Below are 17,189 nucleotides of genomic sequence, written 5' to 3' on the forward strand. Positions count from 1 at the left end.
TTTTGTATTTCAGAAATGGGGTCTGAGGCTTCGAAGATTAGAAAGGTTTGGGTTCAAATATACCCCTGTTGCTCAGTGTTGAATTTTGTTTTGAATACATAGGTAAGGTACAGGTTTACTGGGGTGGGAAAATACTGTGGACCGAATTCAGCCTTAGTATATGCAGGAATACCTCTCACTGAAGTCAAAGATGCAATAGGTGGGCAGAATCTGCTCTGTACACGTCCACCCTCAGCTATAATCAGTTTGCTGCATTCTGTGCTAGTTGCTTGTAATTGATGAGATTTTTGGGTGCCCTGCAACAAAGCCATCTTCAGGGGTGTAAATCAGTTCAACAACCAGCAGGCAAAACAATATACTTTTTAAAGCCACATTGTCTCCTTGGAGCTTTAAGAATTTATCCTTTTAACATATTTTAGATATGAATAAAATCCTAAAAATTATTGCACTTGTTCAATAGTTATCTTTGATAGTTAATTATCTGGATCACTTCATTCAAATATCAAAAGTGAATAATGAAATAGTTTTGTCAATGTTTTCTTTTTCATATAACAGACAATTTTGAGTTAATGGACATAAAAATATATAATAACAAATGAACTTTATTTTTTTTTAATTTATGAGCTCCAGTCTACCACAGGTAGCCTGCATGGATCCCTATTGAATTCAGTGGGACTACATGCAGGACTAAGACTGCCCAGATAGATCCTGTTTTAGGACTGGTACCATGTAATGTAGTGTTAAATATACTGAACTGAGAAAATGAGAAGTTTATCCTGAATATTTGAAAAAGAAAACATTTAATCTCAGAGTGGGACCTTGTGTGGTAAGTTTCATCTTGGACATATGTTTGTAAAATTGAGGTTATGGAAATGCAGATGTATTTTTACTATACTGGTATTAATGTGTGTCTTTCTAATAAATCCATATGAATCTTAGTTTGAGATCTAAGAGAAATTCTACATTATTATTTATTAAAACTTGTATTATTTGTCCTCTAATATCCATCAATATCTGACCAAAAAACCCCCCAAAACAAAAAACAAATCCCAACGTGACCATTGTTAGTGAGCTTTTAGGAGTTTATTTTCATCTTACTGCTCAGGGATGTTACAGATAAAAGGTTAGTATTAATGGCGCTTGTATGCATAAATCCCTATGCTTATTCATTTAAAAAGAAGGATCATTCACATTGCATTTCATGCTTAATATTTCAACAACCTAGTGGAAGTTGCCTGAGTGTACATGCATTGGAAAAGCCACCTCTTTCATCTGTCTGTGTTTTCAGCAGAAAGATGCAGTGCTGATGTAAATATCATACAATGGCTTTGTACCTTAAATAAAATTACAGATTAATGCAAATATTGAGTTCTTAACAAAAGACAGGCATTGGGATTATGGCAATGTGTTTGTATTTTAGAATGTAAATTTATTAACATTTTACATAATTTTTTCTTCAGAAGTATCCAGACTGAATCAAAGGCTGGCAGAATTCCAGAGGGATAAAGTGTCCCTCCAGGAGGAGGTGAAACATTTGAAGTTGGTGTCCGATGCAGTTGAGTTGAAAAGTCAGCAGCTTCAGACTTCACTCCAACAAGAGAATGAATTACAAAACAGATGCCATGAATTACAGAAAGAAACATTAGGTGAGAGAGAGAGTTTTTTGTGTCTTAAGCAAATCACTAGGTGCAATGAAATGGAAAATCAAACTACTTTCTAAACTTTACTCATACCCCATGGTCCCTGCCCAAAGAGCTTACAGTCTAATTTGAAACAAGACACACGTGAGTGAAACAAACAGTAGGAGGACAAAGAGGAAAAGGGTTGAGGGCATCAGTAATAAGACTACATGGGCTAGCTGTTGCAAAACTTGATGATTCCAAATAATTTGAAAGCAGTTTTAAAATAAAGATTAGCTGTCTTTAACTACCCTAGCCATTGTTAGATGGTTGATTTTCTTGTAGACATTACAATGGAGATATAACTTTATAAACTTTTATACATTTCTCACATTTAATTATTAATATTCGATGTAAATTTAAATGTTGTAAAGTTTACATGTAGAACAGTATAACAAGCTGATGTAGGGGCTCAGTAGTGTCTGTGTATGGTTATTAATCTTGCAGTTTTCTGCAGTGCTTGTGTGCCAGTGCTGCACAGGTATATTAGATCTGCATTGTGAGGCCCATAGTAGACTGAAAGGCAGGGATCGGCAACCTTTGGCATGCGGCCCACCAGGGTAAGCACCCTGGCGGGCTGGGCCGGTTTGTTTATCTGCCGCATCCGCAGGTTCGACTGATCGCGGCTCCCACCAGCCGTGGTTCGCCATTCCAGGCCAATGGGAGCGGTGGGAAGGAGTGGCCAGCATATCCCTCTGCCCATGCCACTTCCCACAGCCCCCATTGGGCTGGGTCGGCAAACCAATGGGAGCCGCGATCAGCCAAACTTGCGGAGGCAGCAGGTAAACAAAGCGGCCTGACCTACCAGGGTGCTTACCCTGGCAGGCCACGTGCCAAAGGTTACCAATCCCTGCTGTAAGGAATATCACTTCTCTCTTTGTGGATTCTAGAAGCTCTTTTTGGAAATTGGTTTTCTCTTTCCTCCATCTTCTTTCCAATTATGGTGAAAAAGTTTAATAAAAAAGATTTTTTTAGCAAGATGCTCTAAAAGCTGTCCGGCTTTGGGGCATTCACTCTTTAAAAATAAATAGTTACTGATTACTTTTCTATTTTAATAGCTATTAAAACACTGCCATTTTTAAGCAAGGCTTACATTGTGTTCACACAATCTGGAGACAGATATGTTTAGAACATGTACAGATTGTGCTATTCTAGATACAGCTTTGACTCATCCAAATGGCACTGTTATTACAGAGCAAACTGCCGCATGCAGAGTATGTAATTTCAAATCTAAAACAGCAGTTCTTATTGTTAACGGCGTTGAATGAATTTCACTCCAAAGCCTACAACAGCGATAATATTTAATGTGGGATTGAAAAATAGTAGGGCACAGATGGCTTTTACTGACTTGTCATCCCATATTAGTGAGAACAATCTTTATTTTGTTAGGTATTCATGGTACTCTTCTACTCTTAAAAACCCTGGCATGCAAAAACACTTGAAAGATCTCAAAGTGGGCAAACAATATACAGAGGATAGTGAATATGAGCCAGTGACTTTGAGACCCCATCCACATAAGTCATAGAGGGTTAATACTTCTCCCCTTTTTGGTGTTTAGTTTTATTCACAAAATGAACATTAAATGAAACACAAAATCCAGTTCAAGCCTTTTCTTCAGGGTTAGCTGCTCTCAGAATTGCTCCCTGTGGACAGCTGCGCTCACATCTTACATCCTCTCTTGTAGAGAGCCACTGTCTTACATCTGGGTAGAGTAATGTGACAATGAAATAGCAAAATACCCTTAACGCCATCCAGTAGGTTCATCAACTGCTAACAGGTTAGGGTGGGTTCAGGTAAATGCTGCCACCCAGTTACAGTGAGGTTTCCCCTTTTTTACCTCAGAAGTCTTTGACATTGTCAGTCATTGGACACTACTGTCTCATCTTGGTGACCTAACTGGGTACAAATAAATGCACTGTTATGGTTTAAGTCCCTCTTCCCAAACTATCCTTAAAGGACTATAATAGACACACACATCTCTGCCTTCAGAAACCTCACAAACTGTTATCTTTTCCCCTCTTTAATATATATGTAAAACACTGGGAAATGGTCTGGACTAAAATGCCAGCAGTGTGCAGACAGCATTTGCTATATATATATTTTGCATCAAGAGCTAAGCTGTCTGAAGGAAGGGCCTGGATAAAGAGGAAAAAGCGAACAAAAACCTCAAATAAGATGGAGTTAATGTTAGTTGGGGGGCGAGGTGGTGGTGGAGTTCAAGGGATTAACCAACATGTTAACTTTATCTCCTATCCTCCTTGTTAAAATTATCTGCCCCTAGACCACTAAGGTTCTCCTGACTCCTAACTGCTATTGGAAATCCAGATAAGCAACAGCTCCTAAAAATGCCTCCTTCCATATACAGTTGACAAAGTGGTTTCTCCACTCTTAATAGATGCTGATCTAGCCAAAATGGTCTAGGCATTTGTAGTTTCCAGGCTTGACTGTTACAATAACTATGAGCATAAAGGCCCTATAAAATCTTCATCTTGTCCAGAATGCAGCATCCTACCCATTCATCAGTATAAGCACAAACACATCACTCCTGTGCTCTGGAAGTTACATTGGCTCTCCATTGAATACCAGATCAACTGAATAGTCTGGGATCTAATTTTTAAAGTTGTCAAAGGGGACTGGATCATCTCAGATTTGCTTCCTCTTTTAGATGATGGACAGTGACAACTGCACTCTTCAGGCAGGGAACTGTCAACAAAAATAGTGAGTCTTATGGTAGAGCGGGTCAGAGCTTTCTTTCTCACTGGCTCCTGGCTATCAAGCTCATTAACATAAGAACACAGTGTGACCTAAACTCAAAATGTAAAATCTTTTCCTCCTCTATAACCTTCCCTTGATGAGGATGATGTGTTTTGTTAAAAAAAGTCATAATGTCATGCTTGGCAGCAGAGAACTAAAAACTGCGTTAAATGTGTACAATTTTTGTAAGATGGAGACCACGATTATGAATGAGTTAGAAATACTTTAAAAGACAGATTTTTTTTATGTGTTAAATTATGGTTACACCTGCATTTTGTCTAGATTCTGCACACCCCCTTTGACTGATGCGGTACTTTAGGATTAATTTAACACTTTTTGAATGTAAAATATTACACACATTTCACAAAGAAATGGTATGAAGTTCCTTAATTATTGTCAGTAGGCTGTGATTATTATTATTGAACTACAGTGCTTTGGTCTAATTTCTCAAGTATCTGCTTGTTTTTTATTGCTGCACAGTGGCACACTTGGACATTCATGTTGGGGTAGGAGGTGCACAAATTCAAAAGACAACAGAGAATAAGGAAAAGGAAAATGAGTCAGGCACACAGAACAGCTTAGAAATGCAGAATGTCAAGCATATTCGAACATGTCCAGCATGAAGAAAGCAGTCCCATGAAAGATGAGCTTTGCAGGCAGTGATCTAAAAACCAATATGAGGGTAATAATTTTACAAATCTGAACTGTTCTTAAACAATGTCTCAAATGTATGATGCACCAAATGTGCTTTCCTTCATTGGGCATAGACATATCTTTGAAAATTGATGTCGCTCTTTTTTTGGTTCAAATTAATATATCTGTTCTTCCTCTTGAACAAATACTTATTGTGAGAAATGCAAAGAATACTTCAGTGTTTCTTATCTCCCTTTACCATATGTTCCTTGGAAAACCTTTTAACTCTTCAAGATCCCGGGTGCCATAGGACAATTGTTAGTGTTTAGTAGCCTGCTTTAATAACTTTCTTTTAAAATTAACTTTTGTTTGATTTTCTTCTATGGCTATCTAATCTAAGCACATTGCTGCTCTCATTAAAAATAAGAGGGAAAGGGCTAGATTCCTCTGACTGCTAAATCCACTGAGCACCGCGTAAGTGCCCCCAAAAAACTAACAAAGTTGCTCTCCAAGCAAGAATTTGAAAATTAATGGAAAATCAAATATACTAGTTGGTTGGGCCTCATTGGCAGCATGACCATGAGAAATGGGGAAAGATTCTGGGCAGGAGAGAGAGGGAACAAGGTCTTTGAATGCGGAGAGAAAAAAGTTTTGAGCAGCAGGGAGACACAAAAATGGAGAGAGTCAAAAGGCCAAACAGTGGCAAAATACACAAGGAAGACAGATGGGATATAAAAGGTATAACATTATCAAATGGGTTTTAAAAGTCCTAATTTGTGAATTTTCAGCAGCTGACAAAGGATCCATATTTTTACTGAAGTATAATGAGGTTGGCTTTCTTAAAAAAATGTTCTAAAATGTGTGTTAAACTAGAGTCAATTAAGGGTTGCATTCACCCCAGTGAAAAGGGCCAATGCAAGGACTATGTACCAACTGGGTCCCACTTAAGCCCTATTTAGGCATTGTTCTGGCCCTCTGCACAAAAATTGTTTTTATCCTAACTGCACTGCTATATACTTCTGGCTTAGCTTACCCAAACCATGATTTTTAAAATTTATTGTATAATCCTGCAGTCTAGTATTCTTTTTGCTTTGTTACTCAGTGCTGTACACTGTTGATGGCTTTAATATTTTATAATTACAATTATTATTTATTTGTACTAGCAGTAGTACCTAGAGGTCCCAACTGAGATTGGATTCCCATTGCGGTAGGCATTTTTCTGACATATAGTACAGTCCATTCTTCTTCAAGTGCTTGCTCATGTCCATTCCATATTAGGTGTGTGTGCTCGCCACATGCACTGGTGCTGGAAGTTTTCAACTCAGTGGTATCCGTAGGGGACTGGCTCTGACGCCCCCTGGAGTGGCACGCACATGCTGCAGTATAAGGGGCGCCGCCAGCTCCCTCCACCCTCAGTTCCTTCTTGCCACCAGTGAAGGTGCTGGAACATCTGCTGTTTCAGCTAGTGTTGCGTTTCATTCAGTGTTTCTGCCAAACATTTCCTGTACAATAGTTGTAAAATAAATAATAGTTCCCTTATTATTAGTTCTAGTTTAGTTGGTCCGGGATGGGACTCAGCCTAGGGATGGGGCATGCCCCGATTCCCAGGCTTTAAGCCCTGTGATCATTGTAAGTGGCCTATGCCCATCAGCGATCTGCACTCTAGTTGTTTAAAGTGTCTAGGCGCAGGACTCACAAAGCTAAAAGTGTCACATCTGTAAATCCTTTAAACCCTGAACAAAAAAGGAGAGAGACATCCGTCTCAGGGCACTCCTGATGGAGTCGGCGCTGACCCCGGCACAGGAGCAGAGGTCCGACTTGGCCCCGAGCACCACAGCGTCAGTGCAGAGTGCCCCACCGGTGCCATCTTTGAACTAGCACCGATTCCCTTCCCCAGCTCTGGCCAAGAAACTGAAGAGAACCACAAGGGGAAGATCTCCCCCTTTCTGTATGGGAAAGGACAGGGCCGGAGGAGAGGCAATCCCTGTGTTGGGCAGCTCTACACTTCTGTCAGGGAGTTTGGCCCCAGCTCAAGTTGAGTGGTCCAGCCCAATCCCATACCATCCCTGCCTCTGTCATCTAGATGTCCCATCGACACCCGAGGCCCTGCAAGCAGTGCAGGAGATCCTGACCCTACCGGTGCCGCCCACACCAGCTCTTGTGGTACCTCGGGCCAAGGGTAAACCTGCCTTGGGACTTTACCGTGTGTCCCCACCTCAGCGGCACCACTCCCCATCGGGGGGGGATGTCCCACCAATGCTTGCCTGCTTGGAACCATCATGCCTCGGATGCAGGGAGGCAGGCTCAACGAATCCCTCTTTTGTCTCTGAACCCTGAGCACCGACAGCGGGATTCAATATGTGGCTCACCAGATGCCTGGCACAGACCTACCCAGGCATGCGCTCCCCGGCAAGAGCATCGAGATCGGCCTTTCGTGTCTCCAAGGCCTTGGCACCAATCACACGAACCATCGTTTGAACACAGCCACCAGTCACTGACCATCCGATGCCTGTCGCCAAGATGCAGATCCCTGCGGTTGGGGAGATCCTCCCAACAACTGGCCCAATCCAGCTTCTGATCCCGTTTCATGTACCAGTCGAGCAGTGTGAGGCATAGATTGATGTATTACCAATTCTGATCTGCCAAATGCTGACGGTCCCCGAGTTCCTGCCCAAGGGACTCGTCTCGGTTGGTCAGGTCTATGTCGAGGCATAGTGGCCGGCACTGCACAGAAAAGGAATGCCAGTCTGCCTGATCATGGTTGCCTGGCAGAGACCACTCTGCCTCCAGCTCCAAAACTGAGCTGGAGTCCTAAACAGTGGGACAAGCACCGCCACCAGTGGTACCATCTGCATCATTGGCACCGCAACTGACCCCATGGCCCCAAGGCCAGTGGCTGGCAGCTGCCTGGTACCCCTGGAACCCGTGGGGGTTTCGCCAGCCCTCGCAGACAGTTCAGTCAGTGGTGGGGGCCTCAGATAGGCCATTGGCCTCAGCATCCCACCCTCCACCAGAGGTGGAGGCCCCAGAAGTCTGGACCACCAGGGGACGTGGCAGATCCCATGGCACTGTCTTCGTCCTCATCATCACCAGATGAAGCTATCACGGGTCCCCCTCACCCAGTTCCGCAAGATGATGCTAAGGCTCATCAGGAACTAATGAAGAGAGTTGCCTCCAAGCTGGGGCTTTGGGAGGAGGAGCCAACGGACTCCCTGTTCGATATCCTTTTCTCCACAGCATCTGCCAGGGTGGCTTTACCCCTACATGAAGGGGTATCAAAAATTACTAATGCCCTATAGCAAACCCCCTCCTCCCTGCCCCTCCTCTCAAAAAGGGCTGAATGCAAATACTTTGTGCCAGCTAAAGGCCATGAGTACCTCTACACGCACCTGGCCCCAAATTCCCTCGTAGTTGAGGCTGTTAATCAGAAGGAGAGGCAGGGTAAATCTGGGGCTATGGCCAAAAACAAAGACTTGAAGAGACTGGATTTGTTTGGGCAAAAAATTTATTCATCTTCCAGCCTTCAACTGAGAATGGCCAATCACCAGGCTGTCCTTGGCTGCTATGATTATAACATGTGGCAGGCAATGGCCAAATTCGAGGTTTTGCTTCCCGAAGGGTCCAGGAAGGAATTCCAGGCGATCCACAAGGAGGGCGTGACTGCGGCCAGAGCGGCCCTCCAGACAGCTTCAGACATGGCAGACTCTGTGGCTCGCACCATGGCCTCGGCCATTTCCATCCTGGCTGCTCTCTTTGGCCTGTCAACAGAGGCTCAGCAGTCAATGCAGGACCTCCTCTTCGATGTCCAAGCCCTGTTTGCAGACCAGACAGACAGTAAACTGCATGAGCTAAAGGACTCCTGCCCTACCCCGAAAACTCTATGGCTGTATGTCCCTGGTCCAGCCTGTAAGCGGTTCAAACTGCAGCTAGCTCAGGGCCAAGGGAGCCTACCCCAGCAACAGCTGCCCCACAAAAACAGCAGGGTCTACAAATGCTGCCCGAGCCACCCACCTCCTCCCTCTGCCCAACTGGGCTCGACCCGCAATAAGAAGGGGGGCAAGTGAGCATTTTGAGGGTGTGTCCGCAGATGACCTACTGTCTCTCTATACCCCAGATCCGTCTCTCCTGCTTTTCTCCAACCAGCATTTTTTCCTCCTGGCATGGACCATTATAACCTCGGACCACTGGGTCTTCAATATAGTGGTACAGGTGCCGAGTTCTTTCAAGCCCCTACCCACCTTCCCCATCCCTCTTCAGGGACCCCTCTCACAAGAGTCTCCTTGCACAGGAGGTGGAAGGGTTGCTGCAGTTGGGTGCGGTGGAAGAGGTTCCTCACAAATACAGGAACAAGGGTTTCTATTCCCAGTACTTTTTAATCCAAAAGGCCAGTGGTGCGCTACGGCCCATCTTGGACCTGTGAGACCTCACCAAATACCTAAAGAAATTGAAGTTCCGCATGTTCTCCCTGGCCTCCATCATCCCCTCCCAGGATCCAGGAGACCAGTATGCCGCCCTCGATTTGAAGGACGCATATTTCCACATAGCGATATAGCAAGGTCACAGATGCTTCCTATGATTCACGGTGGGACCCGACCACTGTCAGTTTGCGGTCCTCCAGTTCGGTGTTTACCAAGTGCATGTCGGTGGTAGCCACTTACCTCAAGCGATGGGACATCCGTACCTCGACAACTGGCTTGTCAAAGACTGCTCCCAGTCCCAAGTCCAAAGGGACGTCACAGTGCTGCAGGCCACATGCCGATCCCTGGGCCTGCTGATAAATGACAAGAAGTCAACATTAGTTCTGGTACAGAGAATAGAGTTCATCGGAGTGGTGCTCGATTTCACCTGCACCAGAGTGTTTCTACCACAGGAGAGGTTCCAAGAATTGGTGAACCTCATCGTGCGAGTCTCCACATTCCCCCGACCACATCCAGGGTTTCCCTGCACCTGCTGGGTCACATGGCAGCATGTGCATATGTCGTCTGCCATACCAGGCTCAAGATGCGGCCCTTACAGCGGTGGCTGGTGATGGTCTATTCCCAGTCCAGAGATCACCTGGAAAAGGTTATTACCATCCCACCGAAGACACTTACTCACTGCAGTGGTGGACTGACCCCAGGGCGGTCTTGGAAGGAGTTCCATTTGACAGTCCTTGTCACTCGATCGAGCTGATATCGGACGCCTCGGATCTCGGCAGCCTCCATCTTTCCAGGGCATGTGGTCCCCAGAGGAGATGATGTTGCACATAAATGTCAAAGAGCTCAGAGTGGTACTTTCGGCCTGCAGGGACTTTCTACCACACATGGCAGACAAGGTGGTGAGAATGTTGACAGATAATACGGCCTCGATGTTCTACATCAACAGGCAGGGAGGAGCATGCTCATCGGCTCTGTCAAGAGGCTCTCCGATTGTGGGATTTCTGCATTGACCATGCGATCCACCTGGAGGCCTGTCACCTCTCCGGTGTCAGGAACACGCTGGCAGATCATCTCAGCAGATCCTTTTCCTCTCACCACTAGTGGTTGCTCCATCTGGAGGCAGCCCGTGCACTCTTCCAGAGGTGGGGAACTCTCCAAGTGGACCTGTTTGCCACCCGAATAGAACAAGTGTCATCACTTCTGTTCCCTACAGGGTCTGGGCAAAAACTCCCTCTCCAATGCCTTCCTCCTGTCATGGTTGGGGGGATCTGATGTATGCGTTCCCACCGATCCTGCTCATCAGCAGAGTCCTCACATAGGTCAAGAGAGACAAGGCCGAAGTCATCATGGTCGCACCCGTGTGGCTGCGCCAACATTGGTTTGGCACACTGATGGACCGGGCGGTAGCCGCACCCTGGCCCCTTCCCGACTGACTGGATCTGCTCTCGCAGGATCACAGGCATCTCCTACACCCCAACCTCACCCCACCTCCACCTCACAGCGTGGATGCTGCATGGTTGAACTCGGAGGAGCGGGCCTGCTCTAGCGAGGTCCAGCTAATCCTCCTGGAAAGCAGGAAGCCTTCCACTAGAGCAACCTACCTGGCCAAATGAACCAAGTTCTCCCACGGGGCGCCTGAGCATAGCATCTCTCCAACGTGCTCCTCCTTACAATCTATCTTAGATTATCTGCTCCATTTTAAGAATCAGGGGTTTGCCCTCTCTTCCATCAGAGGCACCTTGCGGCTATCTCTGCTTTTCACCCGCTGATCCAAGGTCAGATGGTATTTTCAGATGACATGTCGGTCCGATTCCTGAGAGGCCTTGAGAGACTCTTTGTGCTGTCCCAGACTCCTGTCCCACAGTGGGACCTTAACTTGGTTCTTTCTAGGCTCACAGGGCCCCCCTTTGAGCCTATGGGCTCCTGCTTCCTCTCCCACCTGTGCTGGCAATAACATCTGTGAGATGTGTGTTGGAGCTTAAACCCCGACAACAGAGCCTCTGTATACAGTGTTCTACAAGGACAAAGTTCAACTGCGACCCCACCCGGCCTTTTTGCCAAAGGTGGTGTCTTCCTTCCATGTTAATCAGGACATCTTCATCCCAGTGTTTTGCCTCAAGCTGCACACCTCTGGACATCACATCTGCCCTGGCATTTTACCTGGAGCATACCAAGCCCTTCCGCACGTCAACTCAGCTCTTCATTGTGACAGCGGACAGGATGAAGGACATTCCGATGTCACTGCAGAGGATTTCCAACAGGATCACCTCCTGCATCTGGACCTGTTACGAGCTGGCACAGGTCCCGCCGCCGCCAGAGCTCAGGTGTCCTCGGCGGCCTTCCTGGCCCACATTCCCATCCAGGACATTTGTAGAGCTGCAATGTGGTCTTTGGTTCACATGTTCACGGCGCATTATGCCATCACTCGGCAAGCCAGGGACGTCGCTGGGTTCAGCAGAGCTGTGTTGCAATGTACATGTCTGTGAACTCCTACCCACTTCCAAGGGTACTGGTTGGGAGTCACCTAATATGGAATGGACATGAGCAAGCACTCAAAGAAGAAAAGACAGTTAACTTTTCTGTAACCGGTGTTCTTCAAGATGTGTTGCTCCTGTCCATTCTATAACTCACCCTCCTTCCCCCGTCAGAGTTTCCAGCAAGAAGGAACTGAGGGCTGGGGGAGCCGGCGGTGCTCCTTATATCACGGCATATGCATGCTGCTCCAGGGGGCGCCAGAGCTGGTCCCTTACAGATACCACTGAGGGAAAAATTTCCAGCACCAGTGCATGTGGTGAGCACACACACCCAATATAGAATGGACATGAGCAACACATCTCAAAGAACACCAGTTACAGAAAAGGTAACTGTCTTTCCTTGCTCCAAAGAGTTTACAATCTAAGGCCTGGTCTACACTAGGACTTTAAATCGAATTTAGCAGCGTTAATTCGAACTAACCGCTCAACCGTCCACACCAGGAAGCCATTTAATTCGAACTAGAGGGCTCTTTAGTTCGAATTCGGTACTCCACTCCGACAGGTGGAGTAATGCTAAATTCGACATGGCTAGCTCGAATTAGGCTAGGTGTGGATGCAAATCAAACTTAGTAGCTCCGGGAGCTATCCCACAGTGCACCACTCTGTTGACGCTCTGGACAGCAGTCGGAGCTTGGATTCTCTGACCAGCCACACAGGAAATGACCCGGGAAAATTTGAATTCCTTTTCCTGTCTGGGCACTTTGAATCTGACGTCCTGGCTGGACATCGGGGCGAGCTCCGCAGCACCTGCAACGATGCAGAGCTCTCCAGCAGAGGAGTCCGGCCAATCCAAGAATAGAAAGAGGTCCCCAGCATGGACAGACCAGGAAGTCCTGGATCTGATCGGTGTGTGGGGCGAGGAGTCTGTGCTGTCGGAGCTGCGCTCCAACAAGCGGAATGCAAAGACCTTCGAGAAGGTCTCCAAAGCAATGATAGAGAAAGGATGCAGCCGGGATGCAATGCAGTGCCGCGTGAAAATCAAGGACCTGAGACAAGGCTACCAAAAAGTCAGAGCGGCAAACGGACGCTCCGGAGCCCAGCCCCAGACATGCCGCTTCTACGAGGCACTGCATGCCATTCTAGGTGGGTCTGCCACCACTGCCCCACCAGTGACCGTGGACTCAGTGGATGGCATAGTGAACCTGGACAGTTCCTCCTCGATGTTCGCCGATGTGGAAGATGAGGAAGGGTCTGTGGAGGACGGCGCAGGCGACAGCGAACACAATACCGCTTTCCCTGACAGCCAGGATCTCTTCATCACCCTCACAGAGATCCCCTACCAACCCTCCCCGGCCGTTAACCCAGACTCTGAATCAGCGGGAGGATCAGGCGGTAAGTGCTATAAACATGTAAACATTTATTTTTTATAAAACAGGTATAAAAAAATAGAAATATTATATATAAAATTTTCAATGAAAAACTATATGAAAAGTAGGTCCACACATATAGGGATTGAACAATAATCCTCCAGGGACAATTCAAGAAAGGTCTCATTTAGGTCCTTGAAAAGCCTCCGCAGGAGGTTCCTGGGGAGAGGTGCCTTGTTGGGTGCTCCGTGGAAGCACACTCTTCCGCGCCAGGACATCCTTATGTAGATGGGAATCATCGCCTCCACAAGCATGGCCGCATATGGTCCTGGTCTCTGCAGGGCTTCCCTTAGCATCCGCTCTTTGTGACTCCGAGGGACCCGCATCAGGGTGATCTCGTTCATGAAATGCTGCATCTAATTAGGGCAATTAGTGTATTGTTACTGTTGTGAATGGTTGACTTTTACTTTGCATAACAATGACCCTCGCTTAACAGCCACGTGTTGTAGGCCACATAGGAAAAGCATACATTGATCTTTCCCGTGCACTGGCGGGAGTGGCTGGAAAAGGGTCAGAGTATATGATTTCCAGATTGCCTTTAGCGGGAGGGCACAGCTATCCATTAACTGATAAGCAGAATGTTACTGTAAGGCTTACCAGGACTGTCTGCTAGACGGATTCAGCTGTCTCTCCCCACTTGTCCGCTCTCCTGTGCAAATGCCGCAGCCAATGAGAGCGTATTCCGAAATCTCGAACTTGTCCTGAGATCTCGTGAGACTTGTTGCCCTGTATGGTCTTGTTCAGAGAAAACTGACTAGACTGTGTTCACTGTTCGCAAACATGTATCTGTTCAAGGAAATCAGTTTACTTTTCCCATCACACAGCTTTGGCTCTTTCCCGGACTGCCCCGGCATCCCCCTCGCAGAGGCTGGCGCAGATTAGGCGGCGAAAGAAAAAGACTAGGGACGAGATGTTCGCGGAACTGATGGCCTGCTCCAGAGCCGAGGCGGCAGAGCAGAGACAGTGGAGGGAGACCCTATGTCAACAGCATCGCACACACATCGAACGGGAGGATAGGTGGCGGCAGGAAGACCAGCAGGCGACTCAAACGCTGCTTGGGCTAATGAGGGAGCAAACGGACATGCTCCGGCGCCTTGTTGATGTTCTGCAGGACCGCAGGCAGGAGGACAGAGCCCCTCTGTAGTGTATCTGCAACTGCCCTCCCCCGCCAAGAAGTCCTGCCCCCCCCTCACCCAAAAGTACAAGACGGAGGGGCGGTAGGGGCCGTGAGAACTGTCACTGCACCACTGCATAGCGCTAATGTACCACACACCTCTCACGCTATAAATTTGTAGAAGTGCTTCCCTTACAGGCTCACCCAGTCCCAAATCCAAGTTTCATCCCCCCATTGTGTATTAGATTATTAAAAGCTGTTTGCTGTTATTCACTGTTTCGGTCACGTCTTTCATGTCAGAGGATTTTTTTGTGTATGAGGGGGGGAGGGGATTTATAATTGCACAGTATAGCCTACATTACCAGGGTACAGACTTGGGGGCATGATCAACTGCAGGGCACACACACACTGCAGTCAGTAGGCACCAGGGTCACTCTGTGTGGTGTATGCTGCCCCGGGTCATTCTGTGATGTGTATGCTTGTCCAGGGTCCTAGCGCCTGCCACCCCCTTAATGTTAAGGCACGCTGCCCTTATCATGCACTTCCACCGTAGCAACGAGCCTCTCCGCTGCCCTGAGCCCCAACAAGAGCCCTCATCCACGGACAGATACTCACCCTTCCCCCACACCCTCACCCCTTCTACGCCCAAACCCGCAGCCCACTTGCCGTCATCCAAACCCCTATCCAAAGAAGGCACCACTCGCCCCTTCCTGCAAACCCACCCCTTCCTGCAATCCCACCCCTTCAAGCAAAACCACATTCAACCCTCCCCCACCCAGAGACCTATGTAGGAGCAGGAGGATGTCATTCCTCTATGGAACAAGCGGTCTGTACATCAGTGCACACTGTGCCAGCATAGTATGCGTCCATTGTTTCAACACCTGAACAGAAATGCAAAGTAAAAACAAAGATTTATTAATAATGAGTGTAACAATTAATTTGCTTTAAAAACGTGCTTTGGAAGTGGGGGAAACTTGGAGAACGGGGTATGTAACCGCAGATCGAAATCGACACATACAGACACAGGCCCAGGGTCAGTTTCTCTTGAAAGCAAGTGGAGAGTCATAGGTTACCCTGCTCTCCGAGGAAACTTGCTTTCAAAGCCTCCCGGATACACAGCGCTTCCCGCTGGGATATTCTCTCGGCACGGGTGTCTGGCTGAGCGTAAACTGCAGCCAGGCGATTTGCCTCAACCTCCCATCCGGACAAAAAGGTCTTGCTCTTGCTCTCACAGAGATTGTGTAGCACACAGCAAGCAGCAATAACTACGGGGATATTCTTTTCGCTGATGTCCGAGCGAGTCAGTAAGCTCCGCCATCTCCCCTTGAGACATCCGAAAGCACACTCCACCACCATTCTGCACTTGCTCAGCCGGTAGTTGAAGAGTTCCTTCTCTCTGTCCAAGGCGCCTGTATAGGGCTTCATGAGCCAGGGCATTAGTGGGTAGGCTGGGTCCCCGAGGATCACTGTAGGCATCTGCACATCCCCAACCGTTATTTTGTGGTCCGGGAAGAAAGTACCTTCCTGGAGGCGTTTAAACAGACCAGAGTTCCTGAACACACGCGCGTCATGAACCTTGCCCGCCCACCCAACGAAGATTGTTGGTTTTAAAACGTCCCCTATGGTCTACCAGTGCTTGCAGCACCATTGAAAAGTAGCCCTTTCGGTTAATGTACTCGCTGGCCTGGTGGGCTGGTGCCAGGATAAGGATGTGAGTCCCATCTATAGCCCCACCGCAGTTTGGGAATCCCATCGCGGCGAAAGCCATCTATGATGTCCTGGACGTTTCCGAGAAGTCACTACCTTTGAGAGAAGTTGCTCAACGATTGCGTGGGCTACTTCAATCACAGCAACCCCCACGGTAGATTTGCCCACGCCAAAGTGGTTCGCTACTGACGGTAGCTGTCTGGCGTTGCAAGTTTCCAGAGGGCTATGGCCACTCGCTTCTGCACACTCAGGGCTGCTCGGCATCGGGTGTGTCCTGGCGCTTCAGGGCAGGGGACAGCAAGTCACAGAGTTCAAGGAAAGTGCCCTTACGCATCCTGAAGTTTCGCAGCCACTGTGATTCATCCCAGACCTGCAGCACTATGCGGTCCCACCAGTCCGTGCTTGTTTCCCGGGCCCAGAATCGCCGTTCCACACCATGAACTTGACCCATTGCCACCATGATCTCCACTGCGCGGCATACCCTGCTTTGTGAGAGGTCTGCGCCACTCTGTGAATTCCTGTCCTCACCGCGCTGCCGGAGCCTCCTCGCCCGATTTCCCAGCAGCTGACTGTGGAAGAGGTGGACGATAAGGTGCGAGGAGTTGACAACGGCCATAAGTGCAGCAATGATCGCAGCGGGCTCCATGCTCGCAGTGCTGTGGCGTGCGCGCTGTAACTGACAAGAGAAGGGCGCGAACAGATTTCCCGCCGGAGCTTTCAGGGAGGGAGGGCGTGATTGACGGTTCAATGACAACAGTTACCCAAAAGCACCCTCGACACATTTTTCCCCCCGGAGGCATTGGGAGCTCTACCCAGCATTCCAATGGGCAGCGGGGACTGCGGGAACTGTCGGATAGCTTCCCACAGTGCACCGCTTCCAAAGTCGACGCCAGCCCCGTTACTGTGGACTCAGAAATTCGAATTAGTGTATTTACTGTGGATACACAAATTCGACTTCATAAGGTCGAATCCACAAATTAGAC

General features: G+C 47.7%; 1 protein-coding gene across 4 annotated transcripts in view; it reads left to right on the plus strand.

Annotated features, from left to right (window-relative positions):
• LEKR1 (leucine, glutamate and lysine rich 1) overlaps positions 1 to 17,189 on the plus strand; it is a 126,492-nt gene that overhangs the window by 57,847 nt on the left and 51,456 nt on the right. For all 4 annotated transcript variants that reach the window (XM_045031427.1, XM_045031428.1, XM_045031426.1 and 1 more), the window contains one exon: positions 1,461 to 1,646. In XM_045031427.1, coding sequence (XP_044887362.1) covers positions 1,461 to 1,646 — 186 coding nt within the window. The remainder of the gene's footprint in view (positions 1 to 1,460; positions 1,647 to 17,189) is intronic.

Source organism: Mauremys mutica, chromosome 9, assembly GCF_020497125.1.
Source record: "Mauremys mutica isolate MM-2020 ecotype Southern chromosome 9, ASM2049712v1, whole genome shotgun sequence".
Classification (NCBI taxonomy): Eukaryota; Metazoa; Chordata; order Testudines; family Geoemydidae; genus Mauremys; species Mauremys mutica.